Genomic DNA, 25,712 nt, shown 5'->3' with positions numbered 1-25,712 from the left:
CCACATGATCTCCTCTGGCCTCAGTTTCCACATCCTTAAAATGGCTCTGAGCCCTACCATCCGTGGCATCCCATTGCAGGGGAGTCAGACATACCTCAGCTTAAATTCCGGATCCTAGTTAAATCTATATAAAAGAGGGATGTCATCTAGTATGGTTACCGAGGTTAAATGAAAATATTCGTGGCGCCGGTGGTGTCACAAAATGGGTTCATTACTATTGGTTTCCTTTGTTAACTTATTACCCTCCGGAGGGACGCCCCTCAGTGAAGTCTGAGAAATTACCCATGTCTTTCGTTCTTATTTTATTCATATTCAAGGGAGGTTTTAGAATTCTAGGCTGCAACTTGCTAAGAGATAGCTGACCGTGAGGTGCCGGCTGCCACTTCTGAGGCAGAAATCGGGAGCTGCTATTTCACAAACCCTCCGTCAGGGCCTTTCTCCCTCCCCAGCCGCGGCCCTCAGGCCTCAGCCAGCGACCAGAGAACCTCAGGCGGCGGGTTCCGAGCCTCCCGCCTCCCACCTTCCGGAGCCAGCTAGAGCTTCCGAGACACGCGCCGCTCAGTGGGGAGAGGCCTCGGCCCCGCCCCTGTGCGTGTCCGCGTAGTTGCGCAGAGGCGTTTCCCGGGGCGTGCCGCGGTTGCTAGGCGACCACACCACTCCCCTTCCAGCCCCTGCTGCTCCTCTGGCTGTTCTCGACCCCAGCCAGTCCCGAGCGACGGCGCGCGGAGTTGCAGTGTGTGCAAGAGAGTGTTAACCGAGGAAACGTCGCGGCCCGGGAGGCAGCCGCCGCAGCGCAGGTGGACGCTGCTCGCCTGATTTTGCAGTACGCGGGCCTCTCACTGTTGTGGCCTCTCCCATTGCGGAGCACAGGCTCCGGACACGCAGGCTCAGCAGCCATGGCTCACGGGCCCAGCCGCTCTGCGACATGTGGGATCTTCCCGGACCGGGGCACGAACCCGTGTCCTCTGCATCAGCAGGCAGACTCTCAACCACTGCGCCACCAGGGAAGCCCCGTTCTTATTTTATTCATATTCAAGGGAGGTTTTAGAATTCTAGGCTGCAACTTGCTAAGAGATAGCTGACCGTGAGGTGCCGGCTGCCACTTCTGAGGCAGAAATCGGGAGCTGCTATTTCACAAACCCTCCGTCAGGGCCTTTCTCCCTCCCCAGCCGCGGCCCTCAGGCCTCAGCCAGCGACCAGAGAACCTCAGGCGGCGGGTTCCGAGCCTCCCGCCTCCCACCTTCCGGAGCCAGCTAGAGCTTCCGAGACACGCGCCGCTCAGTGGGGAGAGGCCTCGGCCCCGCCCCTGTGCGTGTCCGCGTAGTTGCGCAGAGGCGTTTCCCGGGGCGTGCCGCGGTTGCTAGGCGACCACACCACTCCCCTTCCAGCCCCTGCTGCTCCTCTGGCTGTTCTCGACCCCAGCCAGTCCCGAGCGACGGCGCGCGGAGTTGCAGTGTGTGCAAGAGAGTGTTAACCGAGGAAACGTCGCGGCCCGGGAGGCAGCCGCCGCAGCGCAGGTGGACGCTGCTCGCCTGACCGTCCAACCGCCGCCCCTCCCTCCGGGGGGTCCCGAGCTGACGGATGGGAGGCACAGCTCGCGGGCCCGGGCGGAAGGATGCGGGGCCGCCAGGAGCCGGACTCCCGCCCCAGCAGCGGAGGTAACGGCGCCGGGGGATAACGGTCTGGGGCGCCCGAGTGAGCCCCTGAAACTGGCAGGCGAGGTCGGGGGGCGTGGATGGACTGGGCTGGAGGTTGAGCGAGCCCCCAAGCAGGAAGGACGAGGGAAGGGGTCTGACTCCCTCCCTGGGACTGGCCCACCCTCTTCCTCTCCATCAGCTCCCCTGCCCCCAGCCCAGCGCGGGAGTGGGCCAGAGCGGAGTTAGGGAAAGAAGAATTCCCACCCTGGGGATTATTTCTGAAGTCCTAGATCGGGGGTATATCGTAAGGAACTCTGAGAAGCTGGGATTTTTTGTGGGGCTTTTTAGCAAACTGGGGGATACAGGGAGCAATACCTTTTCAAATAAGCCCTGTTGCTCAGAGCAGATAACCAAGGGCTTTGCCGTGAGGGGCTCTGCTGAGTAGGGCTTTCTGTGGATCATGTTTTGAGAGATTCTTCACCTTGCATTGTATTTTACACCTTAATGGAGAGTAGGGACCACCTGCCCACTTCATTTGCATGGAGACTACCTTTGGGTAATTTTCTTTGGCTATTTACAGGAAATCTTGTAGGTCTTCAGTTTGTCTTTTTCTCTGTAAATGTGGACGTCTGTCCCATTTTGTTTGTTTTATTCATGCTGTTGGCAAAGAATCAGTCACATCCAGAATTTTTGGTTCTTGTCAATGAAGCAGTTCCCGTTAAAGGTATAATTTTATCAGAATGTAAGCATGTTTTTTAGAAAGAGAACATTCCAAAAATATTTGTAGTGGATTTTCTGTTTGGTTTTTGTTTTTCGTTTTTTTTTCTCTTTGTATTCCTATAACACATCGATTAAGAAAACTCTAGAACTAATTTGACAAAACAGTTTTTATAAGCCACTAAAATATTTCAGCATAGTTTTAAAGATTAAAAAAAATTCTTCCCTTGCAGCTGGCTCATTAACATTGTATTCATAGTCTATCATGTAAAAATGATACAGTGAAATGCTGATGTGTGTTACTGGGAAATCCGTGTTCTTGGTGGCAGATGAAATACATTATTCAGAGCCATCTTGTGGATTAAATAAATCCTCTCCGTCTTTTGTGTTCCCTTACAGCGGTGGAGGCACAGTGTTACAGAGCAGAGAAATGATCATTTGGCATTTAGCTTCCACCATCCACCAGAAAATTAAGTGGGTAAAGATGTGGAATCCAGTACATTTTGTAATTTAGAGAATCCCTATAGTATTTGCTGTAGAATTCACTGTATTTTTCTACAAGTTAGATAGATGTTAAGTAGGAAAGTAAATAAATAAATAAAGAGAAAACAGCCCTAAGAAGGCCTTTTATTTCTTGCTTGTGAGACCCAGAAGTGCGTAGACTGGAACTACTCTTCCCTTTACAACATGTGGCCAACGGCTCAGAGAGGAAGGTAGAGAAGCCAGTGGTAGAGCTGAGATTAGAATCCAAGTCTCCGACTTGAAAATACAGTTCTCTGTCTTGTTTGTTTCTTCTGGTTAGCTTTTAGGCTTCAGATTTCAACTAGCCTTCGTTTTCAAGTAGTAAGTTAAATGAGATTCTTTTGATAGCCCCTATTGTTAACAACATTCAGAAAGTAAGACTTATGTTAACGATTTCAAAATATAAACCTAGAAAAGCTGTCCTTTCTTTAAAAATAAAAAAAGGAGGAAAAGTTGGGTTTCCTCTCCTCTGCCAAATACCCCTGTGGTGTGTATTCAGTGCCAAAATGCAGGGTGGACATTTGTTTGTCTTAATTATTCTTTGTAGCAGATATGAAGCAGTTAAGACACAGGGTGTCTTGGAAATACAAATTTATATACTTCAGTTACTGACAGATTTTATCTGTAATCCTTTCAACTAGATTGGGTGATGGTGTCTATGATACCTTCGTGATGATAGATGAAACCAAATGCCCACCCTGTTCAAATGCACTCTGCAATCCTTCTGAACCACCTCTACCCAGAAGACTAAATGTAAGTAAATGAAGTAATTCTTTGAGCTCTAATGGGCCTGGAAAGGAGGAAGTGCTACTTTGAATGGTCAAGGTACAGTTACATCTCACTGGTAACCCCGGCTCTTTTTTATTCACTTTTGGTTTCTCTTGACTTCGAAATAACAATTTCTGTGGTCCAAGTTCAGCTTTTCAGAATGATTTTGATTTGGAGCCCACCTATTCCTTTCAGTCACTGGGGTAGGTAGGGAAAAAAACAACATGCTACTTTTATCTAGATAGTGGTTATTTTTTTAATAGAATGATATGTACAGTATATTATGATGGCTCATTTTAACAAGAACAAGAAACAGAAAATACCTCTGAACTTACAGATCTGCAGATTTTCCCTGCACGATAGAAATGCAGTCCTAGCTTATTAGTATGCTTAAGAGAACCATTTTATAGATCATAAATAGAACTTGAACAATACATTTTGGTTTCGATGCATTTAATCATTTTGGAGCTTGCAGACATTTAGCTTTTGACACCGTTTTACGTTTAAGAGAATAAATTAATTCCCATTCCCTCGGCACTCATGGAGTGGTAGGGAGAGCAGGGTTTGGACAAGTTCCATGATAGGGACACTCTCTCCCGTGACTTTAAAATTTGCTGCATGTATCATCAATGAACAAACTGAATAATTGAGTAGACTAATTTATCAATAATTCTCCTTCATATTTCTGTTTAAGACCTAAAATTATTTCTATGTAAAAAACTGCTTGCATTTTTCATAGTCCTTCCCAACCATTTGTCAGCTTTTGCCATTGAAAATCAACCCCTTCACTACTTTCAAGGCTAATAATATTACAAAATACGGGCTACATATATTTGGAAGGCTGGTCACCCTATTTTTTTTTTTTTTTTATGTTTTTGCGGTACATGGGCCTCTCACTGTTGTGGCCTCTCCCGTTGCGGACCACAGGCTCCGGACGTGGAGGCTCAGCGGCCATGGCTCACGGGCCCAGCCGCTCCGCGGCATGTGGGATCCTCCTGGACGGGGGCACGAACCCGCGTTCCCTGCATCGGCAGGCGAACTCTCAACCACTGCACCACCAGGGAAGCCCTGGTCACCCTATTTTTAATCTCCTTTCTGAAGTGCAGTAAGTTTCCATTCTCCACAAGCTTATTTTTTTTAATATGTAAAAACCTCTAAGAGCTCCAGAACCACCTATATACTCCTTGTGTTGACTATCAGATTTCGTGGTTACTTGCTGACAATTAGCACATCTCTCTGGGAAACTTTTATAGTCGGTCATCATGTGACTTAAAGTCCATTTTAACTTCACTTCAGAGTTGGCCAGTGCTAATCACCATATAGTAGGGCAATTAAATTCTATGTTTCAGGATCAAAATGAATTTTTTTACTGTATGGTATTCAGAGTAACACAGCTTGCAAAACACAAGATTTTAGATTCTAAACCAATGGTGTCTTTGCAAATTTTGCTGAAAAAAGTGCTTTTGACCTCTTAGTAACACTTATAGTTCATTATGCCATGACTCCATTGCGAGACACTATTGCTCATTTCACAGAGTCCTTTGGCTTCGTTGTTTATCCAAGATGCCCTTACATTCTTGTTGTAAACTATAAATCATCTCCTCATAGGCTTTTATTGGGTTAGCTTTGTGTTGCAGAGATTTAGGGTGGAGAGCGAGGGAGAGGGTGGTGTTCTATATCTGGATGAGAAGGATATTCCTTTTCTGAATTTCTCAGCAAGATCTTTAAGACTTGATTAACACAGTTGAAGGTTCTATTTGAAATGTCAAGAGTGCTCCAAATTGATCAGCTCGGTGCTTTGTGACCCCCTAGAGGGGTGGGATAGGGAGGATGGGAGACGCAAGAGGGAGGAGATATGGGGATATATGTATATGTATAGCTGATTCACTTTGTTATAAAGCAGAAACTAACACACTATTGTAAAGCAATTATACTCCAATACAGGGGTGTTAAAAAAAAAAAAAGAGTGCTCCAAATTAAAAATGTATATGAAGCATTCTTAAATAAAACATGATTAATCTGGCATCATTTGTCTCTCTGGATATAATTACATAGTTAAAATATTTGAAGTCGATTGCAGACATTGGTCGGTTGTTGTGATTATAACCCTAGACTAGAAATATATAGTGTTTTGTAACTACTTTAACATGTGTGAAAATTGTAGATTCTCCTAGAACAATGGAAGGAAGATTTTATTTATAGCACAGCAGACTTGATACATAATTGATTCAGACCAGTATTTGAGTTATTACAGGAAAGGAAAGAAAGCTAAGGCGAGAACCCCTCCCTGTGTGGAAAAATTCCTTTCTGGAATTCTTCAGATTCATTGGAGGTTCAAACCTTGACAGTCCACAGAGGATTAGACCTGAAGTGTCTTGTTCTGTTCTGGGAGCCACACTTGCAGAGAGACATAATGTGCAGCCCATAACGTGTTGAGAACGTGAATAGGATATAGTAAGGCAGCCTGACGCAGGCTGTGTGAGGTGGAGGATGTGATGGGGATGATGAGCCTAGAGAAAAAGCGGTGCAGGCAGGACAGCCCCTATTAGGCATCTGAAGGGCTTTAACGTGGCAATTTGGACACTCCTGTGTAGTTCCAGAGGGCAAAATAAGACTTAATTTGCAGAGAGAGAGATTTAGGCTCACTTTAAGGAAAAACCATGAGTCAGGAAATCCAAATGGCATCCTTAATCTTATTGTAATAGTTCTGTGGAAATTAAATTTCTGTTCTTATTAACATTCTGTACCTGAGACCCTCTCTTTATCACAAACAGAAATGAATACCTCCAGAGCCAGCACAGCCTTACATGTAGGCAGAGTAGGTGAAATACCCAGGGGTGGACCCTGGACCACAAATACCTTTCCTACCAGCTTGTCGTTGATGGCTGCGGGTCCTAGAGAGTCATTCCCTTGGGTTAAGGCATTGAGCTTGTTAAAGGGCAAATATCTCTGGAGAGATAACCCATTAAATTGCATGGCAAGTTGAAAGGAGGTTTTATGTGGGGGAGAAAGTGGGTGAGGTGTTTCCATGCATCCTAAGGGAAGGCTGATTGTGCAGGCCTTCATGGAGCAGAAGGCATAGTTAATGCCAGATGTCTGGTGGAGGGAGTCTGGAGCTGCAGAGGACGGTACCACAGAGAGAAAAGCTAAGCTAAAAGGGGAAAGGGAGGGTGTATTGGAGTTTAAACAATATACTGAGAATTTTGCCTAATTGTTACCAGTGTTTTTAACATGTTTTATAGTTTCTGAGGGTCTTTCACATATATTGTTGATTATAATTTGATTCACACAACATCCTGCAAGGAGGTATTATTATCCACATTTTAAAGATAAAGAAATTGAGGCTAAGAATCTGGGCTAAAGGTTAAGCCTACCCTGTGACCTACAGTTTTGGAGCAGTGTAGCCAGGGCCCCAACCTAGGCCTTCTGACTTCACATTTCTTCAGAATGTGTCCCCAGGACTTCAGCAGTAAATACTTAGATGCATTTAGGTTAGGTAGTAAAAATTTAAGGAAAACTGGTTTAGATGCATGCAAATATTTGGTTTTGTTATGTAAATCTACCTAAAACCAAATAATTATAATTCCCTAGTTCAGCCAAACCTATCTCCTAATAGATTGTAGTGCCTTGAGGTAACCTGTTTTTTGGCACTTTTATAATTGTGAACAATTAGTGCTCATGTGAATGTTAGATGGATGGATGAGACCTTTTTTTTTTTCATCCCTAAAAACAGGAATGGTTATTTGACTTCATTGCTGATAAAAAAAATGTTGCATTATATTTACATTTTAGCAAGGTATTTAGGTTCTGTCTGCAAGCCTATTTTATTTTCTTGACTAATGATAGTTCTCTATTTTGGTATCAGAGATCTTTCCTGGTCCGTGTCTTGCCTCTTTATTTAGAAACTCAATGCCAAAGTATGGCTACCGTCGTACTGGCTGCTTTGCTTATATGTAAGATGGTACAGTGCCTCATTTTTGTAACGGTAGTACTATATAAATGTTTAAATTGGTTAAATGACCTAAAAGAAGCAGGCAGGAAATAATGTCGTGCTTTTATAACTAAATTAGGGGCTGTCTAAAGTATGGCAACACTTAATTATTTTTTTCATCCCTTTTTTTTTATATTTTCATCTTTTATATTTTTACTTATATAGGTGATGGGTCAGGTGTTGTTTGCTTAGGTTATATTAAAATTCTACTTTTTAAATGGTTGGCCACTTTGGATCATTACCTTATAATTTGTGTTATATTTTAAGAGATCATAAATATAGCTCAGAGCTTCTCTGGAATTATCTACCCCTGATCATAGAGGCTCTCAATCATACAGATCAGGGGTACAGTTATTTAGGGTCTGTTAAGAAAAATAGTTGTTCTTTGAAGTATCCCAGACTTTTTTTTTTTTTTAGTGGTACGCGGGCCTCTCACTGTTGTGGCCTCTCCCGTTGTGGAGCACAGGCTCCGGACGCGCAGGCTCAGCGGCCATGGCTCACTGGCCCAGCCGCTCCGCGGCATGTGGGATCTTCCCAGACCGGGCACAAACCCGTGTCCCCTGCATCGGCAGGCAGGCTCTCAACCACTGCTCCACCAGGGAAGCCCAGCCGGCCTTTTTTTTTCAAACAACAGATTTAGCACTTTTTTTCTTCTTTCCTTCTAGCACATTCTTATATTTTTCTTAGTATTTTTTTTAGTGTTTGGCTTTTTCGTTGTCTTTCCCTCCATCGAGTTTCAAAGAATTGTGTTTCATTTCAGAGGTATTTAATAAATAGAGTTTTATTCTGTGGGTTATTGTTCCTTGCAGGAAAAGGTGATGCCAAATCAAGTAAAAAGAGTTGTATGCCTTTGTCACGTAGGCTTTTGTTGAGGGAGACTAGTGTATGTGTCTATGAGCAAGGGAGGGAGAGAGAAAGGAGACGCTTTGTCTTTAGGAGAGTTTTACAAGAAACACCCTGGGGCCTTAGATTATCACTGCTATTCATCAGATACATAAAGAATTGGCCTTGGTGATCTCAAGAGTTCTCTCTGGATTAGAAATTTTGTGATTCGATGAACTGAGTTAGAAAGATGTGATCATTTATTTGGGGACCCAGGAGTAGACGATGAAGCCTTGGTTGATTCCAGGCCAAGGTCAACGTTCAGCCCTACTGGAGAATAGTACAGGCACTAGGAGAACCTGGTACCAGGTTATGTTAATGTTCTGGACCAAGATTCAGAAGACATGGGGATCACTTCCTGCCTCTGTCCCTTTATCATTTACAGAATACTTTAATATGTATTAATTTGCTCCTGGTACATGCCCTTAAGATTTGGGAAGATACTTGAAACAGTTTGTAAACAATATAGGACAGTATATATTTAACAAGTGCCAGATTACGTGGTAGACTCAAAAAGCTGCAGTTAAGATGTGAGTGGAGCCATAGTTAGTACGGGCTTGGAGTAGTTCTAAGTGGAAGAGGGAGGACTAGAATTGGGCTTTGAAAGAGCGTAGGATTTGAGTGGATGGGGTGAAAAGATTCTCGGTAGGAAGACATACCAGTTAGAAGGAATCTAGCATGTTTCGGGTATGGTAAGATGATCGTCTTGTTTTGAACAAAGGGGAGGCCTATGTAGCGGGGTTGGGGTGGCCATAGCAGTCAGGGAACCTAAGGATTAACATAAAACGAGTTTCTAGAGACTCCTGCTTTTCTTATCTCACTTTTGGGTCTTTTAACTACACAACTGGCATGTTTTGTTGTTTTGTTCAGTCAGGGGGACGATTCTTTCATTCTTCCACCGTTTTTAGTGACTCTAACATGGATTCACTTCTCTTTGCCGTAGATCACCACTGAGCATTTAACAAGAGATCCTACTCAGCGCTTTCTGAATGGAGGTGAGATGAAGGTAGAACAACTATTTCAAGAATTTGGCAACAGAAGATCTGATACTTTTCAGTCAGATGTCGTCAACGACTCTGAAAAATGCTCTCCTACAGTTTCTCAGGGTAAAAGTTCAGATAGTTTGAATACAGTAAAATCCAGCAGTTCATCCAAAGCACCCAAAGTGTTGCCTCTGACTCCAGAACAAGCGCTGAAGCAATATAAACACCACCTCACTGCTTATGAGAAGCTGGAAATCATCAGTTATCCAGAAATTTACTTTGTGGGTCCAAATGCCAAAAAAAGACATGGAGTTATCGGTGGTCCCAATAATGGGGGTTACGATGATGCAGACGGGGCCTATATTCACGTGCCTCGAGACCATCTAGCTTATCGATACGAGGTGCTGAAAATTATTGGCAAGGGCAGTTTTGGGCAGGTAGCCCGGGTCTATGATCACAAACTTCGGCAGTACGTGGCCCTGAAGATGGTACGCAATGAAAAGCGCTTCCATCGCCAAGCAGCCGAGGAGATCCGGATTTTGGAGCATCTTAAAAAGCAGGATAAAACCGGTAGCATGAACGTCATTCATATGCTGGAAAGTTTCACGTTCCGGAACCATGTTTGCATGGCCTTTGAGTTGCTGAGCATAGACCTTTATGAACTCATTAAAAAAAACAAGTTCCAGGGTTTTAGCATCCAGTTGGTTCGCAAGTTTGCTCAATCCATCTTGCAATCCTTGGATGCTCTCCACAAAAACAAGATCATTCACTGTGACCTGAAGCCAGAAAACATTCTCCTGAAACACCATGGGCGCAGTGCGACTAAGGTCATTGACTTTGGGTCCAGCTGTTTTGAGTACCAGAAGCTTTACACATATATCCAGTCTCGGTTCTACAGAGCTCCAGAGATCATCTTAGGAAGCCGCTACAGCACGCCCATTGACATATGGAGTTTTGGCTGCATCCTTGCAGAACTTTTAACAGGACAGCCTCTCTTCCCTGGAGAGGATGAAGGAGACCAGCTGGCCTGTATGATGGAGCTTCTAGGGATGCCACCACCAAAACTCCTGGAGCAATCCAAACGTGCCAAGTACTTTATTAACTCCAAGGGCCTACCTCGCTACTGTTCTGTGACCACTCAGGCAGATGGGAGGGTTGTGCTTGTGGGAGGTTGTTCACGGAGGGGTAAGAAGCGCGGTCCCCCAGGCAGCAAAGACTGGGGGACAGCACTGAAGGGGTGCGATGATTACTTATTCATAGAGTTTTTGAAAAGGTGTCTTCACTGGGACCCCTCTGCCCGCCTGACCCCAGCTCAAGCACTAAGACACCCTTGGATTAGCAAGTCTGTGCCCAGACCTCTCACCATTGAAAAGGTGTCAGGCAAAAGGGTAGTAAATCCTGCAAACGCTTTCCCGGGCCTGGGTTCCAAGCTGCCTCCAGTTGTAGGAATAGCCAATAAGCTTAAAGCTAACTTAATGTCAGAAACCAGTGGTGGTTTACCTCTGTGCGGTATATTGCCAAAACTGATCAGCTGATGGGCAGCTGGTGTGCTCAGAGATGATATGTAGGGATTTTTAATTATCTTGCAAACCTGAAAATGGAAAAAAACCCAAGCCCATTCATGGATATGGTTTTGGTAGACTAGATATCTTTTTTTAACGAGGCAAAGCATTTTTATATGACTGTAAAAGAACTCTTGAAGGGCTAATTACCTAACCAGCTTGTATTGTCCATCCTGGGATACATAGTAAAAGGCATTTTATAGGTCAGTGCATCTTTTGTTATTATCGTCAGGTGTTCATCAACCTGTGTATTATTCTGTTGGTTTAAATCCGTTTCTCTCAAGGTAGATGATGTACCAGAAAGTATATCCTGAACATTCACTTCTAGTCTCCCTTGGCATCTGTTGCAGAGGGTTAATTTGGGACATGGCCGTAGTTATAGATGAGACTCAAAGCTAGATCTCTGGCACCAGCAGCCTGTCCTGTGGGCTCATGTTAGGTGAAAGGGCTCACAGCAGAGTATGGGGTGGGAGAAGCTCTGGGAAGCTGTGGGTCCCCTAGAAAAGTCTCGTCACTGCCTTCCACGTGGCTCATTTCTCTGCCCTTCAATCCTGTGATGCATGGTGTTTTTATTGTATGTTGTCGTTACTATTTTTATTTATATATTATTATTTTGCCACTGGTTTGTTTCCTGGGCACTCAAAGCATTTTACAGACATCTTACCACTTCACAAAGTACTGGCTTTAAAACAAGTCATGCATCCCTCCTCCCATCTCTAAGGAAGATAAAGAAGTTCTTGGCCCCAAATGACCCAGAACGTTAAAGGTAGAATCAGCCTGCAAACTGCAGTTCTGCATTTCCATGGACTCTTTCCGTATAAAAGTGATTGCTATCACATAACCCTATCTACAGCTTCATTGCTTTCGCTCCTCTTTCCAGCTATCTGCCACCTTAATGTGCCACAATTTTCTCACTTTCAGTTTAAACCGAAGACTATTCCCTAGACTGGGAGTGAGCTTCAGATATAAGAAGAAAATCCAGAAACTGGTGGTAATCCATTTCATTTTTTCTCCACTTCAACGTCCTCTCTTTTTCTCTGCTAAGATTTAAACAGTGAGGGCAGGTGATAAAACTACTTGCTAGCCAGATGCCTTATTCAGAAGGACGGTGAAAGGGACAGTAACTAACTCACTGCTGCAGTTTTGCTTTCTTCCCCCTGCCGTGCCTCTACTTCCACCCTCCTCCAAAACAAGAGTCCACCTGAACTCTGTCCTGACAGTGTGTCCTTCAGAGTAGACCGTTGCTTTCTCTAACACTGTTCTCAGGACTATCCAGTTCCATTTTTGTGATAGAATTTAGTCTCTACAGATTCCATAAGGTCGGAACGAGGCTGTTTTTGTCGGACAGCACAGTCACAAAAAGAAGGAAAATGCCATGGGCATGTTACTTAAGGGACTTGTGCCTTAACCAAAAGTATTCCTCACAGCACAGGCTGTGAGAACAAATGTCCAGAGCATGGCCCCAGCCTCTCAGGCACAAGGACCACAGGGCAGAGAAGGGTTCAGACTGTGACCTCAGCCTCTTAAAAGGGGGATATCCTGGTACTTCTGGGGACTGAGCAAGTGGACTATTTAAAACCTTAATTATTTCCCCTACCCCTAGTTTAGGGAAGGCAATGGCATATGCAACTCCTTTCAGCCCCCTAACTCCTGCTGAGTGCTCTAACTTACAGAGAAGTTGTGTGAGGCTCCTGCCTTATCTAGGCAGAGCATATGGTGAGGTGGCCTTTCCAGTCGTTATCTGTGTGGGAGACCTGCTCTCTTAAGCAAACTGTGTTGAAAGGACCGCAGCCCCAGACGCATCTGCCACGTGCAGGATTTCGATGTTTGTGTTGTCAGTGAGATGTCTCCTTGGTCAGCCAGCATTGTGTGTGACTTGGGAGAGAAGGGAGCCTGTGGCTGAGGTTGGCATGTGGTCTGTTTTTGTGTAGTGAATGGACCATGAGGTTACAGAGCCTGGGCCAAGCGACAGGATATAGACAACCCATGACATTGTACCAATTCTAGAAAGCTCTGGGAGGGTGAATGGGTGTGTTTATGCCTAAATTTGGCAACCTAGAGGGTGACGCAGAGCAGAGTCATTCAAGTTGGCATGACTGTCTTCTGCAGGCCGGTTCAAGTTCGGGGAGAGTGGGCTGCTCTAAAACATGGCATTTGTGCCAGATGGATTTGAGGAGGTTTATGAGTGTGTTTCAAGTTTAGGGACAATTGTAGTTTTTAGAAGCTGTCACCCTTTTTCTAGCCACTGTCAGATTTTTGCTTGGATCCCTGCCCAGCCATAGCACTGAATGACCAAACTGGATCAGAGTTAGTACAGAGATTCAGGCTGTGTCTTACAGTTGCTGGATTGTTCTTCAGCCATTTTATCATTTCAGTTAAACAGGTCAAGTTGGTTGACTTTTTTTTTTTTAATATTTATTTATTTATTTGGTTGTACAGGGTCTTAGTTGTGGCAGGCGGGCTCCCTAGTTGCAGCTCGTGGGCTCCTTAGTTGCGGCTCGCCGGATCCTTAGTAGCAGCATGTGGGCTCCTTAGTTGTGGCAGGCAGTCTCCTTAGTTTTGGCTTGCAGGCTTCTTAGTTGTGGCTCACCCGTTCCTTAGTTGCGGCACGCGGGCTCCTTAGTTGTGGCATGCGAATTCTTAGTTGCAGCATGCATGTGGGATCTAGTTCCCTGATCAGGGCTCGAACCTGGGCCCCCTGCATTGGGAGCGTGGGGTCTTAACCACTGTGCCACCAGGAAAGTCCCACCTTCTTTTATTGATTTTTTGTTGTTTTTTTTTTTTTTACAGTGTGGAGTTGGAGAGCAGAAAGGTACTCCAAGGTTTGTTCCTGGGTGTGGGTTTGGGGGGCTTGGAACTACATTTGTCGAATCACAGTAAATGAAGTAGTATGCAACATCATGAATGAGGAACACTCTGTATTGCTATTTGGAAACTTGATATGAGGCTCCCAATCTCAAAATCAATGCAACTTTCTCCAGGGGTCAGCTATTCAGAAAATCTTGGCTTCAATAGAAGGTCTAAGGTATATGGGCATTCAGGAGGATCTGCCCAGTCTTCCAGACAGAAACATTTCCACTATCGTGACAAAGGGATGAGGGCAGTTTGGCTGGGTTGCCTTGTTCCCTGAAGTGTGTGGGTAGAATGGCTTTTGTAGGTAGAGGGCAGGGACAGGGCTGATTCATCTTTGCAACACCCTCACTTGGGAGCAGCAGCCAGCACCTTCCCCACCCTTCACCACCACCATCATCACTCCCTCCTCATCTCACTTGGTTCCTCTGAATCTGGATCCCATGATTGTGTCTCGTTGGCATCCTCAATTCCCCTTCCTCCTTGCCCTTCTCACTGAACTAGCCTCATAATCCCTCAACATGGACCAATTATACATCTGGATTCTCACCTGCATTGTCCACTTTTGGGGGAAAAGATTGTTCAGTTGTGAAAATGGGTATCCCACAGAATACCAGGCAATGAACCTGCAGCATTAACTCATTTGCTACCTCTGCAGGATGGGAGTTATTATCCCCATTAACCAGATAAGAAAACTGAGGCTCGGTTAGTTCTTTTTCGGTGGTAGATTTGAGGAGCATCTTGGGGAGATAGAATTATTTATGCCTTACTTGTTTGTCAGCTAAGAATAGCTGCTGCTATTTTAATTTTATAATGTCAGTGTCTTTTTGACGCCCCACCCATCTTGATTAAATTATCACTTTATTTGGTCAAGATTTTTTGGAGCCAATGAGAAGGATGACAGTAGAAAACAAAAGTGTTTGTTTTCCTTACATCTCTGAAGGTGACAAAATCTGGAAGAGGAAATTAGGGTGAAGTCCCGAGTTTCTGATTGAGCTCTAGGAATGAGGTGGCAGGTTTCTTTATATCATCTGTTATTATCATTGTCACTAGAATACAAAGGTCATTGAATCTTACTGCATGAGTTAGTTTTATCTTTAACCATTCAGCTCTAAGAGAATTCCAGAAACTGTCTGCTAATTGTCTTCCGTGTGTCTTCTCCATATCTTACTTCTGGAGATGATGTTCAGGTTTTTTAAAGATACACTGTTTCTAAGTTGAGAAATGGGAGAAACCGTGTTCTAATGTATTCCTTGACTGATCTGTGAGCACCGCCTTCCCAAAGCCTTGCCAGCTACTACATGGCTTGTCAGCAGCCCTTTGGGTATTTCCCAAAGTTCACTCCAATTCAGTAAGAGTCAGCAGTGAGGTGTAGCGCACAACAGGGGCTTGGCAGGGAATGCAGAGATGGGTGGGTGATACGGTCCCAGCTCTTCCTGACCCAAACTTGCTGTGACTGACTTTTAGCCAGTCCACTTCAGTGTCTTCACTAGCAGGCAGTGGACTTCTCTTGCTACTCAGAGTGGGCTGTGGGCCAGACCAGCCTCATTAGCATCTCCTGGAAATGCAGAGTGCCGGCCCCATCCTAGACCTTATCAATCAGAATCTGCCCGTTAGTTAACAAGATTCCCAGGGGGTTCACGTGCACATCAAAGTTTGAGAACTGGATTCTGAAATACACACTAACAACCGTCATTCTCCCCTTGCCCCAGGAACGAATAAAATAGTGAGGAGACCTGGGTTTGACGCCTGACTCCGAATATATTTCATCTCTGACTTGGGCAAGCTGCTTCCTCTGGAGCATCGCAACATTGAGGTGTTTCTCCTGATTCAGGAGAATGCAGCTTAAACGCCCAACACCCACACAACTCTGACCCGACTTTTCTAACGGTAAAGTGAGAAACAAAAGCCAGGCCGCAAAGGATGGAGCGGGGGTCACTGTTTTTCACTTTATTTTAATTTATAGGAAAATTTAAATACAATTCTAGGTGGAACTTTTAAACGTTTTTTTAAAAATTATTTGAAAACAAAAGCATTTAAGTCAGATCCATTTGGCTTTCCTTGCAACCTTCCCAAGCTCTTTCCATTCCAAACTGCCATCCAGGCAGGGACTCTTCTCACCCCTCTTATTGATTTTTAAATTTACAAAATCAACCGAGTTTCCAAATTGTTATTGACACAGTACAGAGCTGGGTAGGAATGTTCGTTTTATCTCATTCCTAAAATCATGTTTTTCTTTGAACATGGAAAATTGGCTAACCCAGCTAATACCTGCTCATTTTATTAGACTCCATCCCACTTTCTACCCTCACAGTGATTGATCTGTTCATCGTGTGCTATCACGATTTCTCCTTGTGTTAAGAGTGCAGGCTTCACACGGGCACTCCCATTCATCATGAAGCTCTGAGTTAATCGGTTGTGATGCTACCGAGCATGTGCAGATGATGAGGGTTCGTTTCCATCCGTGTACCAGGAGTGTGCTCGCCTCTTGTCTTCTTTCAAGTTGACCTATGTAGTCAATCTCCCATCTCTTCTTTTTGAGAGAGGGTAATTGGAGAAGGGTTATGTGAGGCCACCTTCTTCTGGTCCGGTATTTGACACTGATAATAATGAAAAGGAAAATGCAACCATAACCTAACTATGATATAAAGATTCTGCTTCTGTCTCCCAGGGGCTCTGTGAAGAAGGAAAGAGTCTAACCCGCATCTCCTTTCCCAGATGAAATTAATTTATGACCATAGTAGTATACTTTATTCCTAGGTGTTTTAAGGTGCGGATTGGGACAGACAGGTTAGCTGGCTAACGTCATTATATTTTAGTTTTCATGACACCGAATCTGTTAAGAACGGGGTTTCTTGCGTGATCAAAAAACGGAACAAAAGATTAAACAAAAATTTCAACTGTGAAACAGTCTGGATCTGTAGCAGCTGGTCATGTTGAAACTTTCTGTTTTGCTGAATTCCTAACTAGGCATAATTAAAGTTAAATGCGAAATTTTAGGTAGCAGCCGATAAATTGTTCTGGGATTTCCTAACAGAATACTGCTACTACTTTAGTGGATCATGGAAAACTCTTTCTCATTTACTTTTGATTATTTCTCTTTCATCTATTATTCAATGTCATGAACACGGAAGTTGGAAGAGTGACAATGATTGTTCCAGACTGCGTCTGTATGCTTTTTCTCCTTTGACAATTAAGGATAAGAGCTTATCCTTTGAACCAGGTAGAACTGCCGGAACACGCTCTCCTCTGTCTCTTCAGTCTCGCCAGAGGTGACCAGTCTGTACAGCCCTATAACTTAATATGCACAGAGCAACTGCAGGCATCCACAACGTGAACAACCTGGAGTCTTCCAAACAAGGAGAGAGAGGCAAGGCCAGGGATCAGCAAATCAAGGAAGAGTTGTCCTCTGCCAGGAATCAGCCTCTCAGTTTTTAATAATATTTTTCATATCCTCTTTTCAACATAACATGTCCCACTTTCACCTTCAAGCTGTGCTTCCTAAAGCCCAAGCTTTTAAAAGAATTTACTTCCAAACCTGGCCTTCAACCAGAATGTGATTAGGGGTAATCCTCTCCAAGTGTCTGTCAAATTATGCCTGCTAATTTCAGCGAGAACAGTTTTTAAGTGAACCCAACCATGTAAGGACTAAAAGCTCTCTGGTCCCTGAGAGCCATAGCCCCTGAGATAAGCCAGAGCTACAAATATATCGTCTAGACTTTAAAGAAAGGATATGATTCTTAATATAGCTCAGCAACCACTAAGTGAAGCCCAACCTCTCATAATTTTTTCTATGACAGGAGAAGCCTGCCTGACAGTTGACTCGAAACATTCTCACCCCTTCTGCTACCACAGAAATAAACTAAAAAGAAAGGACTCCCCTAAATCAGGCCAGATGGTGACCTGTGGCTATTTCAGCTCAGGATGTCAGCCTCTAAAGCATCAGGTTTGAATCATTTGGGATCATGGGATTCTATCATTGTTCACTTGAATCTGCTGACACACTTCCTCTGGAAAGCGCAGTTTGGCATGGATGAGTCAGTGTTTTTTTGTTTTTTTTTTTTAATTTTAGGTTGTTCGTTTTTTAAAAAATAAAAATTGCTTTGAGAATTTTTCAGCATCTCATTACTGTTTCAAAACCAAGGCTGACAACTTTCCCAGCAGGCCCTGAGTGCTATACTCTGAAATGTTCCCAGTGTGGTAGGCAAGTTATCAATCACGGAATTTTTAGGTCTGTGCTGCAGGTACAGCCTCTCTTAACTTGATGACAATGACAGAGAAAGAAAATGCTCGAAAAAGAAAATATTGGGATGAGAAAAGGAGTGGAATGAGAAACAGCCTTGTAGAGATTCATCCTATAATATCCTTTTAGTTCCCCAGAGCGCCTGTCCATAAGCTCTGGCATTGTTGTAAAGAAGGGAGATGGGGAAACAGGCGCAGTACTCAGGGATGGCCTGCTTCCCGGAGCCCTAACAATCAGCTCTCCCATCAGGAGAGAGTTATCATGTTTACTCTCCTGGGGCCTAAGCTTAGCTTAAGGATGAGGTCTGGCACGCAGTTTAAGGAATGCAGCTTATTTGGGAAGTTTCCGGGGTTTTTGTGTGTGGGTAAGTAAAGCTTAAGGGAACTGAGCAAATGGAAAGGGAAAGAATGTTCTTAGGGGCCCTCAGGCACCTTAGCTGCTGCCTGCTTCTGATTGGCCCTGAGCCCTTCCTGCCCTGGCAACAGGAGCTAAGTGGACGCGGAAGAACTGCCTTCTGCCACCCTTGAATTGTCCCTTGGATTCTTGAATGGGCTTCCTGCTTTATGAGAGCAGGGCCTAAAGCTAGAAAAGGACCTTCCCATAACTCCCATGAAGCTGCTGCGTGTTAGGAAAACTAACTTCGGCTGGAGAAACTACAGGCCGGGGGGAGTTAAAAGAACATAGCTGTTCAGATTTCCCCATGATCCAGTACGCCCCAAGCCAGGACACTCCTACGGTTTTTTGTTCCATTTAAGGCAAAAGCTTATCAGAGCTTAGAAAAGGCAGTGAAATGGCAATGAGAGCTCAAGGTGTGTTGTCCTTTGCCTTGCAATGTCCGGGAAGGCATCCGTCCAGAGGGACATGAACTGACTGTGGCTAGACGGTGCCAATGCTGAGGGCTGATCTTGACCTTTCTGTAGCGTGCGTTTGGGTGCAATGCGCCCTGCTTGTTTACAGAGGCTGCTCAGCCCTGCCTCTGCAAGCGGCTGCTGACAGCTTCTGATGGCAAGCAGACTCGGGACACCCAATCCAAACCACCGCGGAAAATTCTTAATCATCCCTGGGCGGGGAGCCCTGGCCCAAACTAAACTCACCTCTGCCCTTCTGAAGCCCGTCCGTACAGGCCTTCATTGGTGCATGTATTCTCTTGACAGTGACTTACTGAGCAACTGCTGTGTGTGTGAAAAAGTGCACTCGAGTGGCATTTGCCAGGGATGGAGCGCGCCAGCAGCACTGTCGACTGTTCAGAATTTTAAAAAGCCAGGCAGTGGAGTTAGAGAAAATGCCAAGTTATCCACAGTCCGTTCTGGTTTTAAAATTTGAATAAATCTGCAAGTGAATGGGGTGGGAAGGGGAGAGAGTTTCAGAAGAGAATGTTCTGAGTCTGCCGAGAGTTGGAGTCTTGTGTTCGGAGCTGAAGGCTGAGGAGGAAAGATGGTGTAGAGACACGCTATCCCCTTGCTACGTGGCTCTCACTTCCCTCTGTTTCTGACCTTGAAGATGAGATGGGGTCACCCTCGGGGTTCCTCTGACATGATTTCAGGTCAGGGGTGTGATGCTTGCTGTTCCCTCCTCAAACATCAATTCTATTTCTAAGTTGCCATCCAAAGCAACCCCGGGGGGAGGAGGAAACGGCTGGCACCAGGCTTCCCCACCTCTCTTGCCTCTCTCTCTTTTATTTCCCTCGACAATAAGCTGGCTTGCGTTGCTGTTTTCTCTGGTTGCTAAATCAACATTCTTTACTTCTGTCCCATCATCAAACCCTGTCTGAGCCCAAGACTGAGGTGAATACATGGGAAGGAGTCAGGAACTTCATCCCTGAGATCCTTTCCTACAGTTTTTGAGCAGCTGTCCCACACTGTCCTGGTCCCAGTGCCCTGTCAGTAAACCCTCGTCATCCAGGAGTCCCTTTTCTCTCTTTGAAACCCAGAGTCTCTCTGCTTTAAAATGTCGGAGCGATTTCCAGGCAAAGCAGCATGAGTGACAGGGAGAAGGCTCCAGACCTCTCTAGGAGACCACAGGTGCTTCCCCTTGATCCTGCTAAAATAAGGGTCCAGGGTTTCCGCGGTGGATCTTCCTGCAGGGACAACTGTTTCCCAACTGCTGTGTCACACCCAACACCCCTACTACCTCAACCTGGCAGCTGCATGTCAAAGAGTAATCCCTCCGTTCTTGATTTCGTCCCAGCCTTCCATTCTACTACATCCAGAGGAGAGAGGTGCAACTTTAGCGGGGAAAGCCTGGGTGGGGCTGAGGCTGGAGGAGGTGCTGCCGAGGCTGAGAGCTCTTCAACCACAGAGTCACAGTTTGTAAAGTCAGAAGCTGGAGCCCCGGGCTCTGGGAGCGTCCTCTCCCTGCCCCCAGCTGTGTGTTCTGCAGGGGCTCCCCCAGTGGGCAGCAGGTCCCCCCTACCACCTTCTCTTCATTCTTTCAGTAAATGAATGTGCCAGGCAGTGTGCTGGGCGATTCACACGTGATTAAGACGTTTGTCCTTGCTCTCAAATTCAGTGGAAAGTTAAACTCTGGTGAAGAACTGACATACAATGGGATACATACGACGATAGACGCAGACTAGATGCCCTATGGAGTCTCCTCCTGTCCAACCCCCCCCAAAAGAAGAAGGGTAGGGGTGGGCGTCAGCAAAGAGTTTTTGTGGTGACTGCCCTGTCCATCACTAGCCATGACCATTTCCCCCACTGACCACCCACTATCTACGATGCCTCCTGCCTCAGTGACCATGGGTGAATGGTGCCCAGGCTCTTCGAAACTGAAAATGTGGGAGACTGAGGCCCAAACTGGAGAGAGCAAATACCCATGTCCCTTTGGTCAGTAGCAGAGCCAAGGTTTGGAGCCAGACTCTCCACTGCTGCTATCAAAAAGCCATGCCCCCCCAAAAAAAAAAAAAAAAGCCATGCCCCATCCAACACCTGGCCTCCATGCAGTGTTTACACTACGCTCCCAGCAGCCCTCCTTCCCCAGTCCCCAACCAATTCCCCAAAGGTGCCAGAATGGGGGGGTTATTTTTACCGACAGGGTTGGGAAAGGGGCAAAGGCTGAGGCTGGGGCAGTTCAGTGGCGCCAGCTGAGGCTTAAATACAATGAAAAAGCCCCACCCTGCCAGCTCTGCCTGAAGAGAACCCAGCAGGAGATAAATAGCGCTGTGTGCCCTGCCTGGAGGGCTGGCCTGCATGTGTCTGCCTGGATGAAAGCCGGTCACATGAGCCGAAGCTGCTTAAAAGGAGCTCCGGTAATCTCCCGGCTCAAGTGTCTCCTCTGGCATGGGGAGCTACGTGGGCAAGGGTGCCAGCTCTTCTTCATGGGGCCTGGGTGGGCAGGGACGTGCAGGGGGAAGGGGCAATTCGGGCCAGGGAGAGAGCCGGCCAGTGGGCCTTGACTCCAGGCAAAACCATCAGTCCGCAGGTCCGGGCACTGGGACAGGGTGATAAGTCTGGTGAGGGCTGTGTGGATGGAGAAGTCGAAGGGAGAAACGCTTGGCAGAAGTTCCCTGATCAGGTCTTAATATGGCCAAAGCCATTGTTGCCAGCATACCCCTTGGCCCCTGGTATGTGTGTGCACACCGCCCCACCCACGGTATAACTTTTCTCTCCCATAGCTTTGTCCCCCTGCATGCATTCCTGCCCCACCTCCAACCCCCCCACCGCCCCCAGCTCAGAATGTCAGCATCCCTCTCCCTTCAGCAGTGCACCTGACCCTGCTCCCTTCTCCCGCCCACTGGCTCCTGTGACACAGGCCAGTGGCTGCTTCTCTCCAGGCCTCAGTTTCCCTCCAGGCTGCATGTTTCAGATCTGGTCCTCAGGGCTCTCCAGGCAAACTAGGGCAGCACACAGAGAGGCTCCCGAGAGGAGAGTTTTTACTCTGGAACTGATCTTTTACTGAAGTCCCTGAACTAGGTGAAATGATTCAGCAAAGCTCAGGACCTTCTTGTTCAGATATGAGTTCCCTGAGATGTTGGGGAGCCTTGAGCCAAGACACTCATTTGCTCAGATCCTCGTGGTGAGAAAACACCTTGTGTAGAATGGCTGGAAGCGTGTAACCCCATTGCAGTGGGGTGGCTAGATAGCAGCCTGGGGATAACAAGGAGACAAAACTTGTTCTCTGCAGGCCCACACGGTGCTGCTGCGGAATGGGGAGGCCAAGGGAACAGCTTGACCTCGAGGAACCTGAATAGGGTGATGGCCTGGGGGTGGGCAGGCGGGGCTCACTCAACAGCTCTGAAGATTCTTACTGACTAGATGGTTGATTGTTCAAGGGGGAAATCGGGACCTCACCCTCCCCCCAAAAAAAACCCCACTCCCAGTTAGCAAATCTAACTGGTCCAGAAAAGCACTGACCATATAGGGAGGCAACAGGATCATTTGTGATTTCAAGAACTATCCTGGAACTCCAAACTCCGTAAAGTTTCCTCCTAAGGTTGGGGCCAGATGCCCGCATTCTCCGGCTGGAAAATTTATGAAATCAGTGGGGGATTGGGACATAGGCAGAAACATCTAAGTTCTTGTAATTAATACATTTGCTTCTGAGCCAACTTCAGGCACCAATGTAGAGCAGCATCTGAAGAAGCCGGAGAGGCACCAAGCTACACATGAGGATGAAAAAGTTTCCTATGGATACTGGGTCCAGTCCCCACTCAAACACGGAGGAATTGGGGAGAGTCTGATGAAGAGGCCACTTACAAAATGTGGACAAGCACACAGGCATAGCCTCATGGCCAAGAGAACCTTAGAGAACATGGCTGTGGGTGAGGCTGCAGGAGAGGCCCCCTCTACAGGAGGCCCTTTGTAGAGGAAGGTGGCCCTGCCAACCTCTGGCCAGCAAGGAGGAACCAAGGGGACAAAGATGCTGCCATCTCCTCTCCCTCCTGTGCCTCCATTGACCAAACCTAACCAAAGCCAAAGGACGGGAGAGTCTGACTGATGCAGTCCCAAAAGGCCAACTCCCCGGGGCACAGAGCACAGTGGAGAAGGCTGGGGAGTGGATCCAGAGGGGCAGAGTAGGTACAACAGTCTCCATGATCCTAAGCAGGCAATTCCATCAGCATCAATGAACATTTTTGGAGCATAGAACACGCACCAGCACTGTGCCACCCACCTGGGGTAAAACTTCAAGAACCTGGGACTCCTGGGGAGGCAGGAGCAGGAGTGTCCAGGGAAGCCTTCTTGGAGGAAGTGGGAATGTGAGATGGGGCTCGGAGGAGAGGTGAGACAAGGGCTGGGAGTTCTTTCCTTCTGGTAGCAGAATGCCACTTTGCAACTGGATGCGTCCCAAGGTCAAGTTTCAGATCTTCTATCCCTGAGATTTTACACCCTAGCCATGGCCAAAGACACCCACCTGACCGGGACTGTCTTAGTCCACACGTTACTTCTCATCTCCCCCTGGGAAGGATCAATTTGCCGAACTGTTTATTTTCCCCCTGGAGTTTCTGAGGACAGGTTTCTCCACCTCCAAGAGTGGTGTCCTAATTCATCAAGCAATTCATCAGTAAAAATTCACTTGGACTTCCCTGGTGGCGCAGTGATTAAGAATCCACCTGCCAATACAGGGGACATGGGTTCGATCCCTGGTCTGGGAAGATCCCACATGCCGCAGAGCAACTAAGCCCGTGCGCCATAACCACTGAGCCTGCTGTGCTGCAACTACTGAAGCCCGTGAACCTAGAGCCTGTGCTCCGCAGCAAGAGAAGCCACTGTGATGAGAAGCCCACACACTGCAACAAAGAGTAGCCCCCGCTCGCCGCAACTAGAGAAAGCCCGCGCCCAGCAATGAAGACCCAATGCAGCCAAAAATAAATAAATAAAAATAAAATAATATTAGATGATCAGGAAAACTAAAGGGAAAAAAACACATTGTTTAAAAAAAAAAATTCACTGAACTCCATGCTGGGAGTACGGGTGAATAAAACACACTCCTTGCCCTCAGGAGGTCATATTTTACACAGAACAGAGACATGTAAAAAAATTATTAGAATGTGCTTGACAGGCGGTGTCATGGAGGTATGATCCAAGTTCTAGGGAAGCGCAGCAGAGAAAGTGACTAATTCCTGGAGGTGTTAAAAAAAAGACTTCAGAGAGGTAATATTTGTACTGCAAGTCCATTAATGAGTAGAATTTGCTAGACTGAGAAGGGAATTCGTGGCGGAGGACTTGAAGTGTGTTGAGACAGCAAGAGGTGAAAAGGGATGGTGAAAAACTCAGGATGGCTAGTGTATAGGATGGCAGGAATTGAATCTGGTGAAAGAGGTTTGGGCTGGTTTAAAGGGCCATTAGGAGTACAGTTAAGGATTTTGTCAGTTAGGCAGACAACTAAGGAACCAAAGGATGGTTTAATTGTAGAGAAGTAATATGATGAGTTTTCTTTTTGGAAAGAAAGTAATTTTCTGGAAGGAAACAGTATTTGTTCAAATGCAGGTAGTGGAATGTGAGCTAGGGGTCAGGTACCCCTGCTCCCACCCCACATCCTACCCCCGGCACCCTCCCCGACTCCTGCCATTTTTCTCCAGAGACCAATCTATATTTGGTCTGCTGGTGCTGCGCTGACTTTGCAACAAATAAGCCAAATAAATCAGCTTGCTTCTTCTAGGACAACGTGGGATGAGATTACCCAAGAAGATATGTCCCCTTCTTTCAGATTTTATCCCATCCCCTAATTTGATGACCCAGGGAATGGGATGGAACCTTAACTGGAACAGCCAGCCTATGGGACTTAGGACCTGACAATCCTAGAATAACCAGCCAACCCCAGAGCTTTTCAGCCTCCCTGTGGTTCCTTCCAAACTTTGTGGCTATTCCTCCAGGTCTTAGCTGAAAAACACCAAAAATAGGCCAGCTCTTTTCAATTTAATTAGCCATTCCTCTGAGGACACCAGATGGAATGAAGCAGAGACAGATGCATTGGGGGCAAGGAGGGGTGGGAGTCGATGTTAAATGGGGTTGTCTCATGAGCCCAAACTCACCTCCACAAAGGGTGCCTCTTAAAGCAAGGAGCCCAAGAGGCAGATGAAGGGGCTCCAGCCCTCGGGCTCACAGGCAGGGGTCTGTTGCTCTCAGGCCTGGTCTGCGAGGCAGCCAGAGGATGGAATCAGGTACCTGGGTCTCCTGGGCAGGAGAAGGAAGCCGCCTCCCTCCACAGGGGCTAATGCACAGTTGGCCTGCCCCGAGGGGGTTCATCTGCCCTCACCTGGCTCCTGTCTCGGTGGCTGTAGGCAGCCCACACTGAGAGCCTTGTGACAGAGTCAGGCGCGTTGCTGGAGTTTATTTCTGGAGCTCTTTAAGAGCGGGGTGGGGGGGGTGGGGGGAAACAGCCAGCTGTCTGGGACCAGATGATCCCTGCAGTGTCTTCCTTATCTAAGAGTGAGGTTTGATAAGTAAATGCAGGCAGCTCTGGGGCAAGGGAGAGCTAAAATGACCCTTAGAGCCTCAGGGGGTCTCACCCTTAGCATGTACCTTCTCAGCACTGCAGAGACCACCGATGTGGAGCAACTGCCCCCTCTGGTGGTGAATACGGGGATAAAGTTACACTGCCCCCTCTGGTGGTGAGTGA

At 46.4% G+C, this 25,712-nt stretch overlaps 1 protein-coding gene across 3 annotated transcripts; it reads left to right on the top strand.

The window, feature by feature from the left end:
• The first annotated feature begins 713 nt into the window (after positions 1-713).
• DYRK3 (dual specificity tyrosine phosphorylation regulated kinase 3) lies at positions 714-18,023 on the top strand. Of its 3 annotated transcripts, XM_024751128.1 has the most exons (6): positions 1,440-1,658; positions 3,518-3,629; positions 9,461-10,590; positions 11,984-12,053; positions 13,853-13,884; positions 15,625-18,023. In XM_024751128.1, the coding sequence occupies exons 1-6, from the start codon at positions 1,582-1,584 to the stop codon at positions 15,632-15,634; spliced, it is 1,431 nt and encodes a 476-aa protein (XP_024606896.1). In that variant the 5' UTR covers positions 1,440-1,581; the 3' UTR covers positions 15,635-18,023. The 3 variants fall into 3 exon arrangements, 1 of the variants encoding a protein (XP_024606896.1); XR_003003930.1 differs by adding an exon at positions 714-797 and having other exon boundaries at positions 1,518-1,658; positions 9,461-12,053; positions 13,853-18,023; XR_003003929.1 differs by having other exon boundaries at positions 9,461-12,053.
• The last annotated feature ends 7,689 nt before the right edge of the window (positions 18,024-25,712 follow it).

This window comes from Neophocaena asiaeorientalis, unplaced genomic scaffold, assembly GCF_003031525.2.
Source record: "Neophocaena asiaeorientalis asiaeorientalis breed wild unplaced genomic scaffold, Neophocaena_asiaeorientalis_V1.1 scaffold67, whole genome shotgun sequence".
In the NCBI taxonomy this organism is placed as follows: Eukaryota; Metazoa; Chordata; class Mammalia; order Artiodactyla; family Phocoenidae; genus Neophocaena; species Neophocaena asiaeorientalis.
The sequence above is the reverse complement of the archived record's forward strand: the minus strand, read 5'-3'. Positions and strand labels throughout refer to the sequence as shown.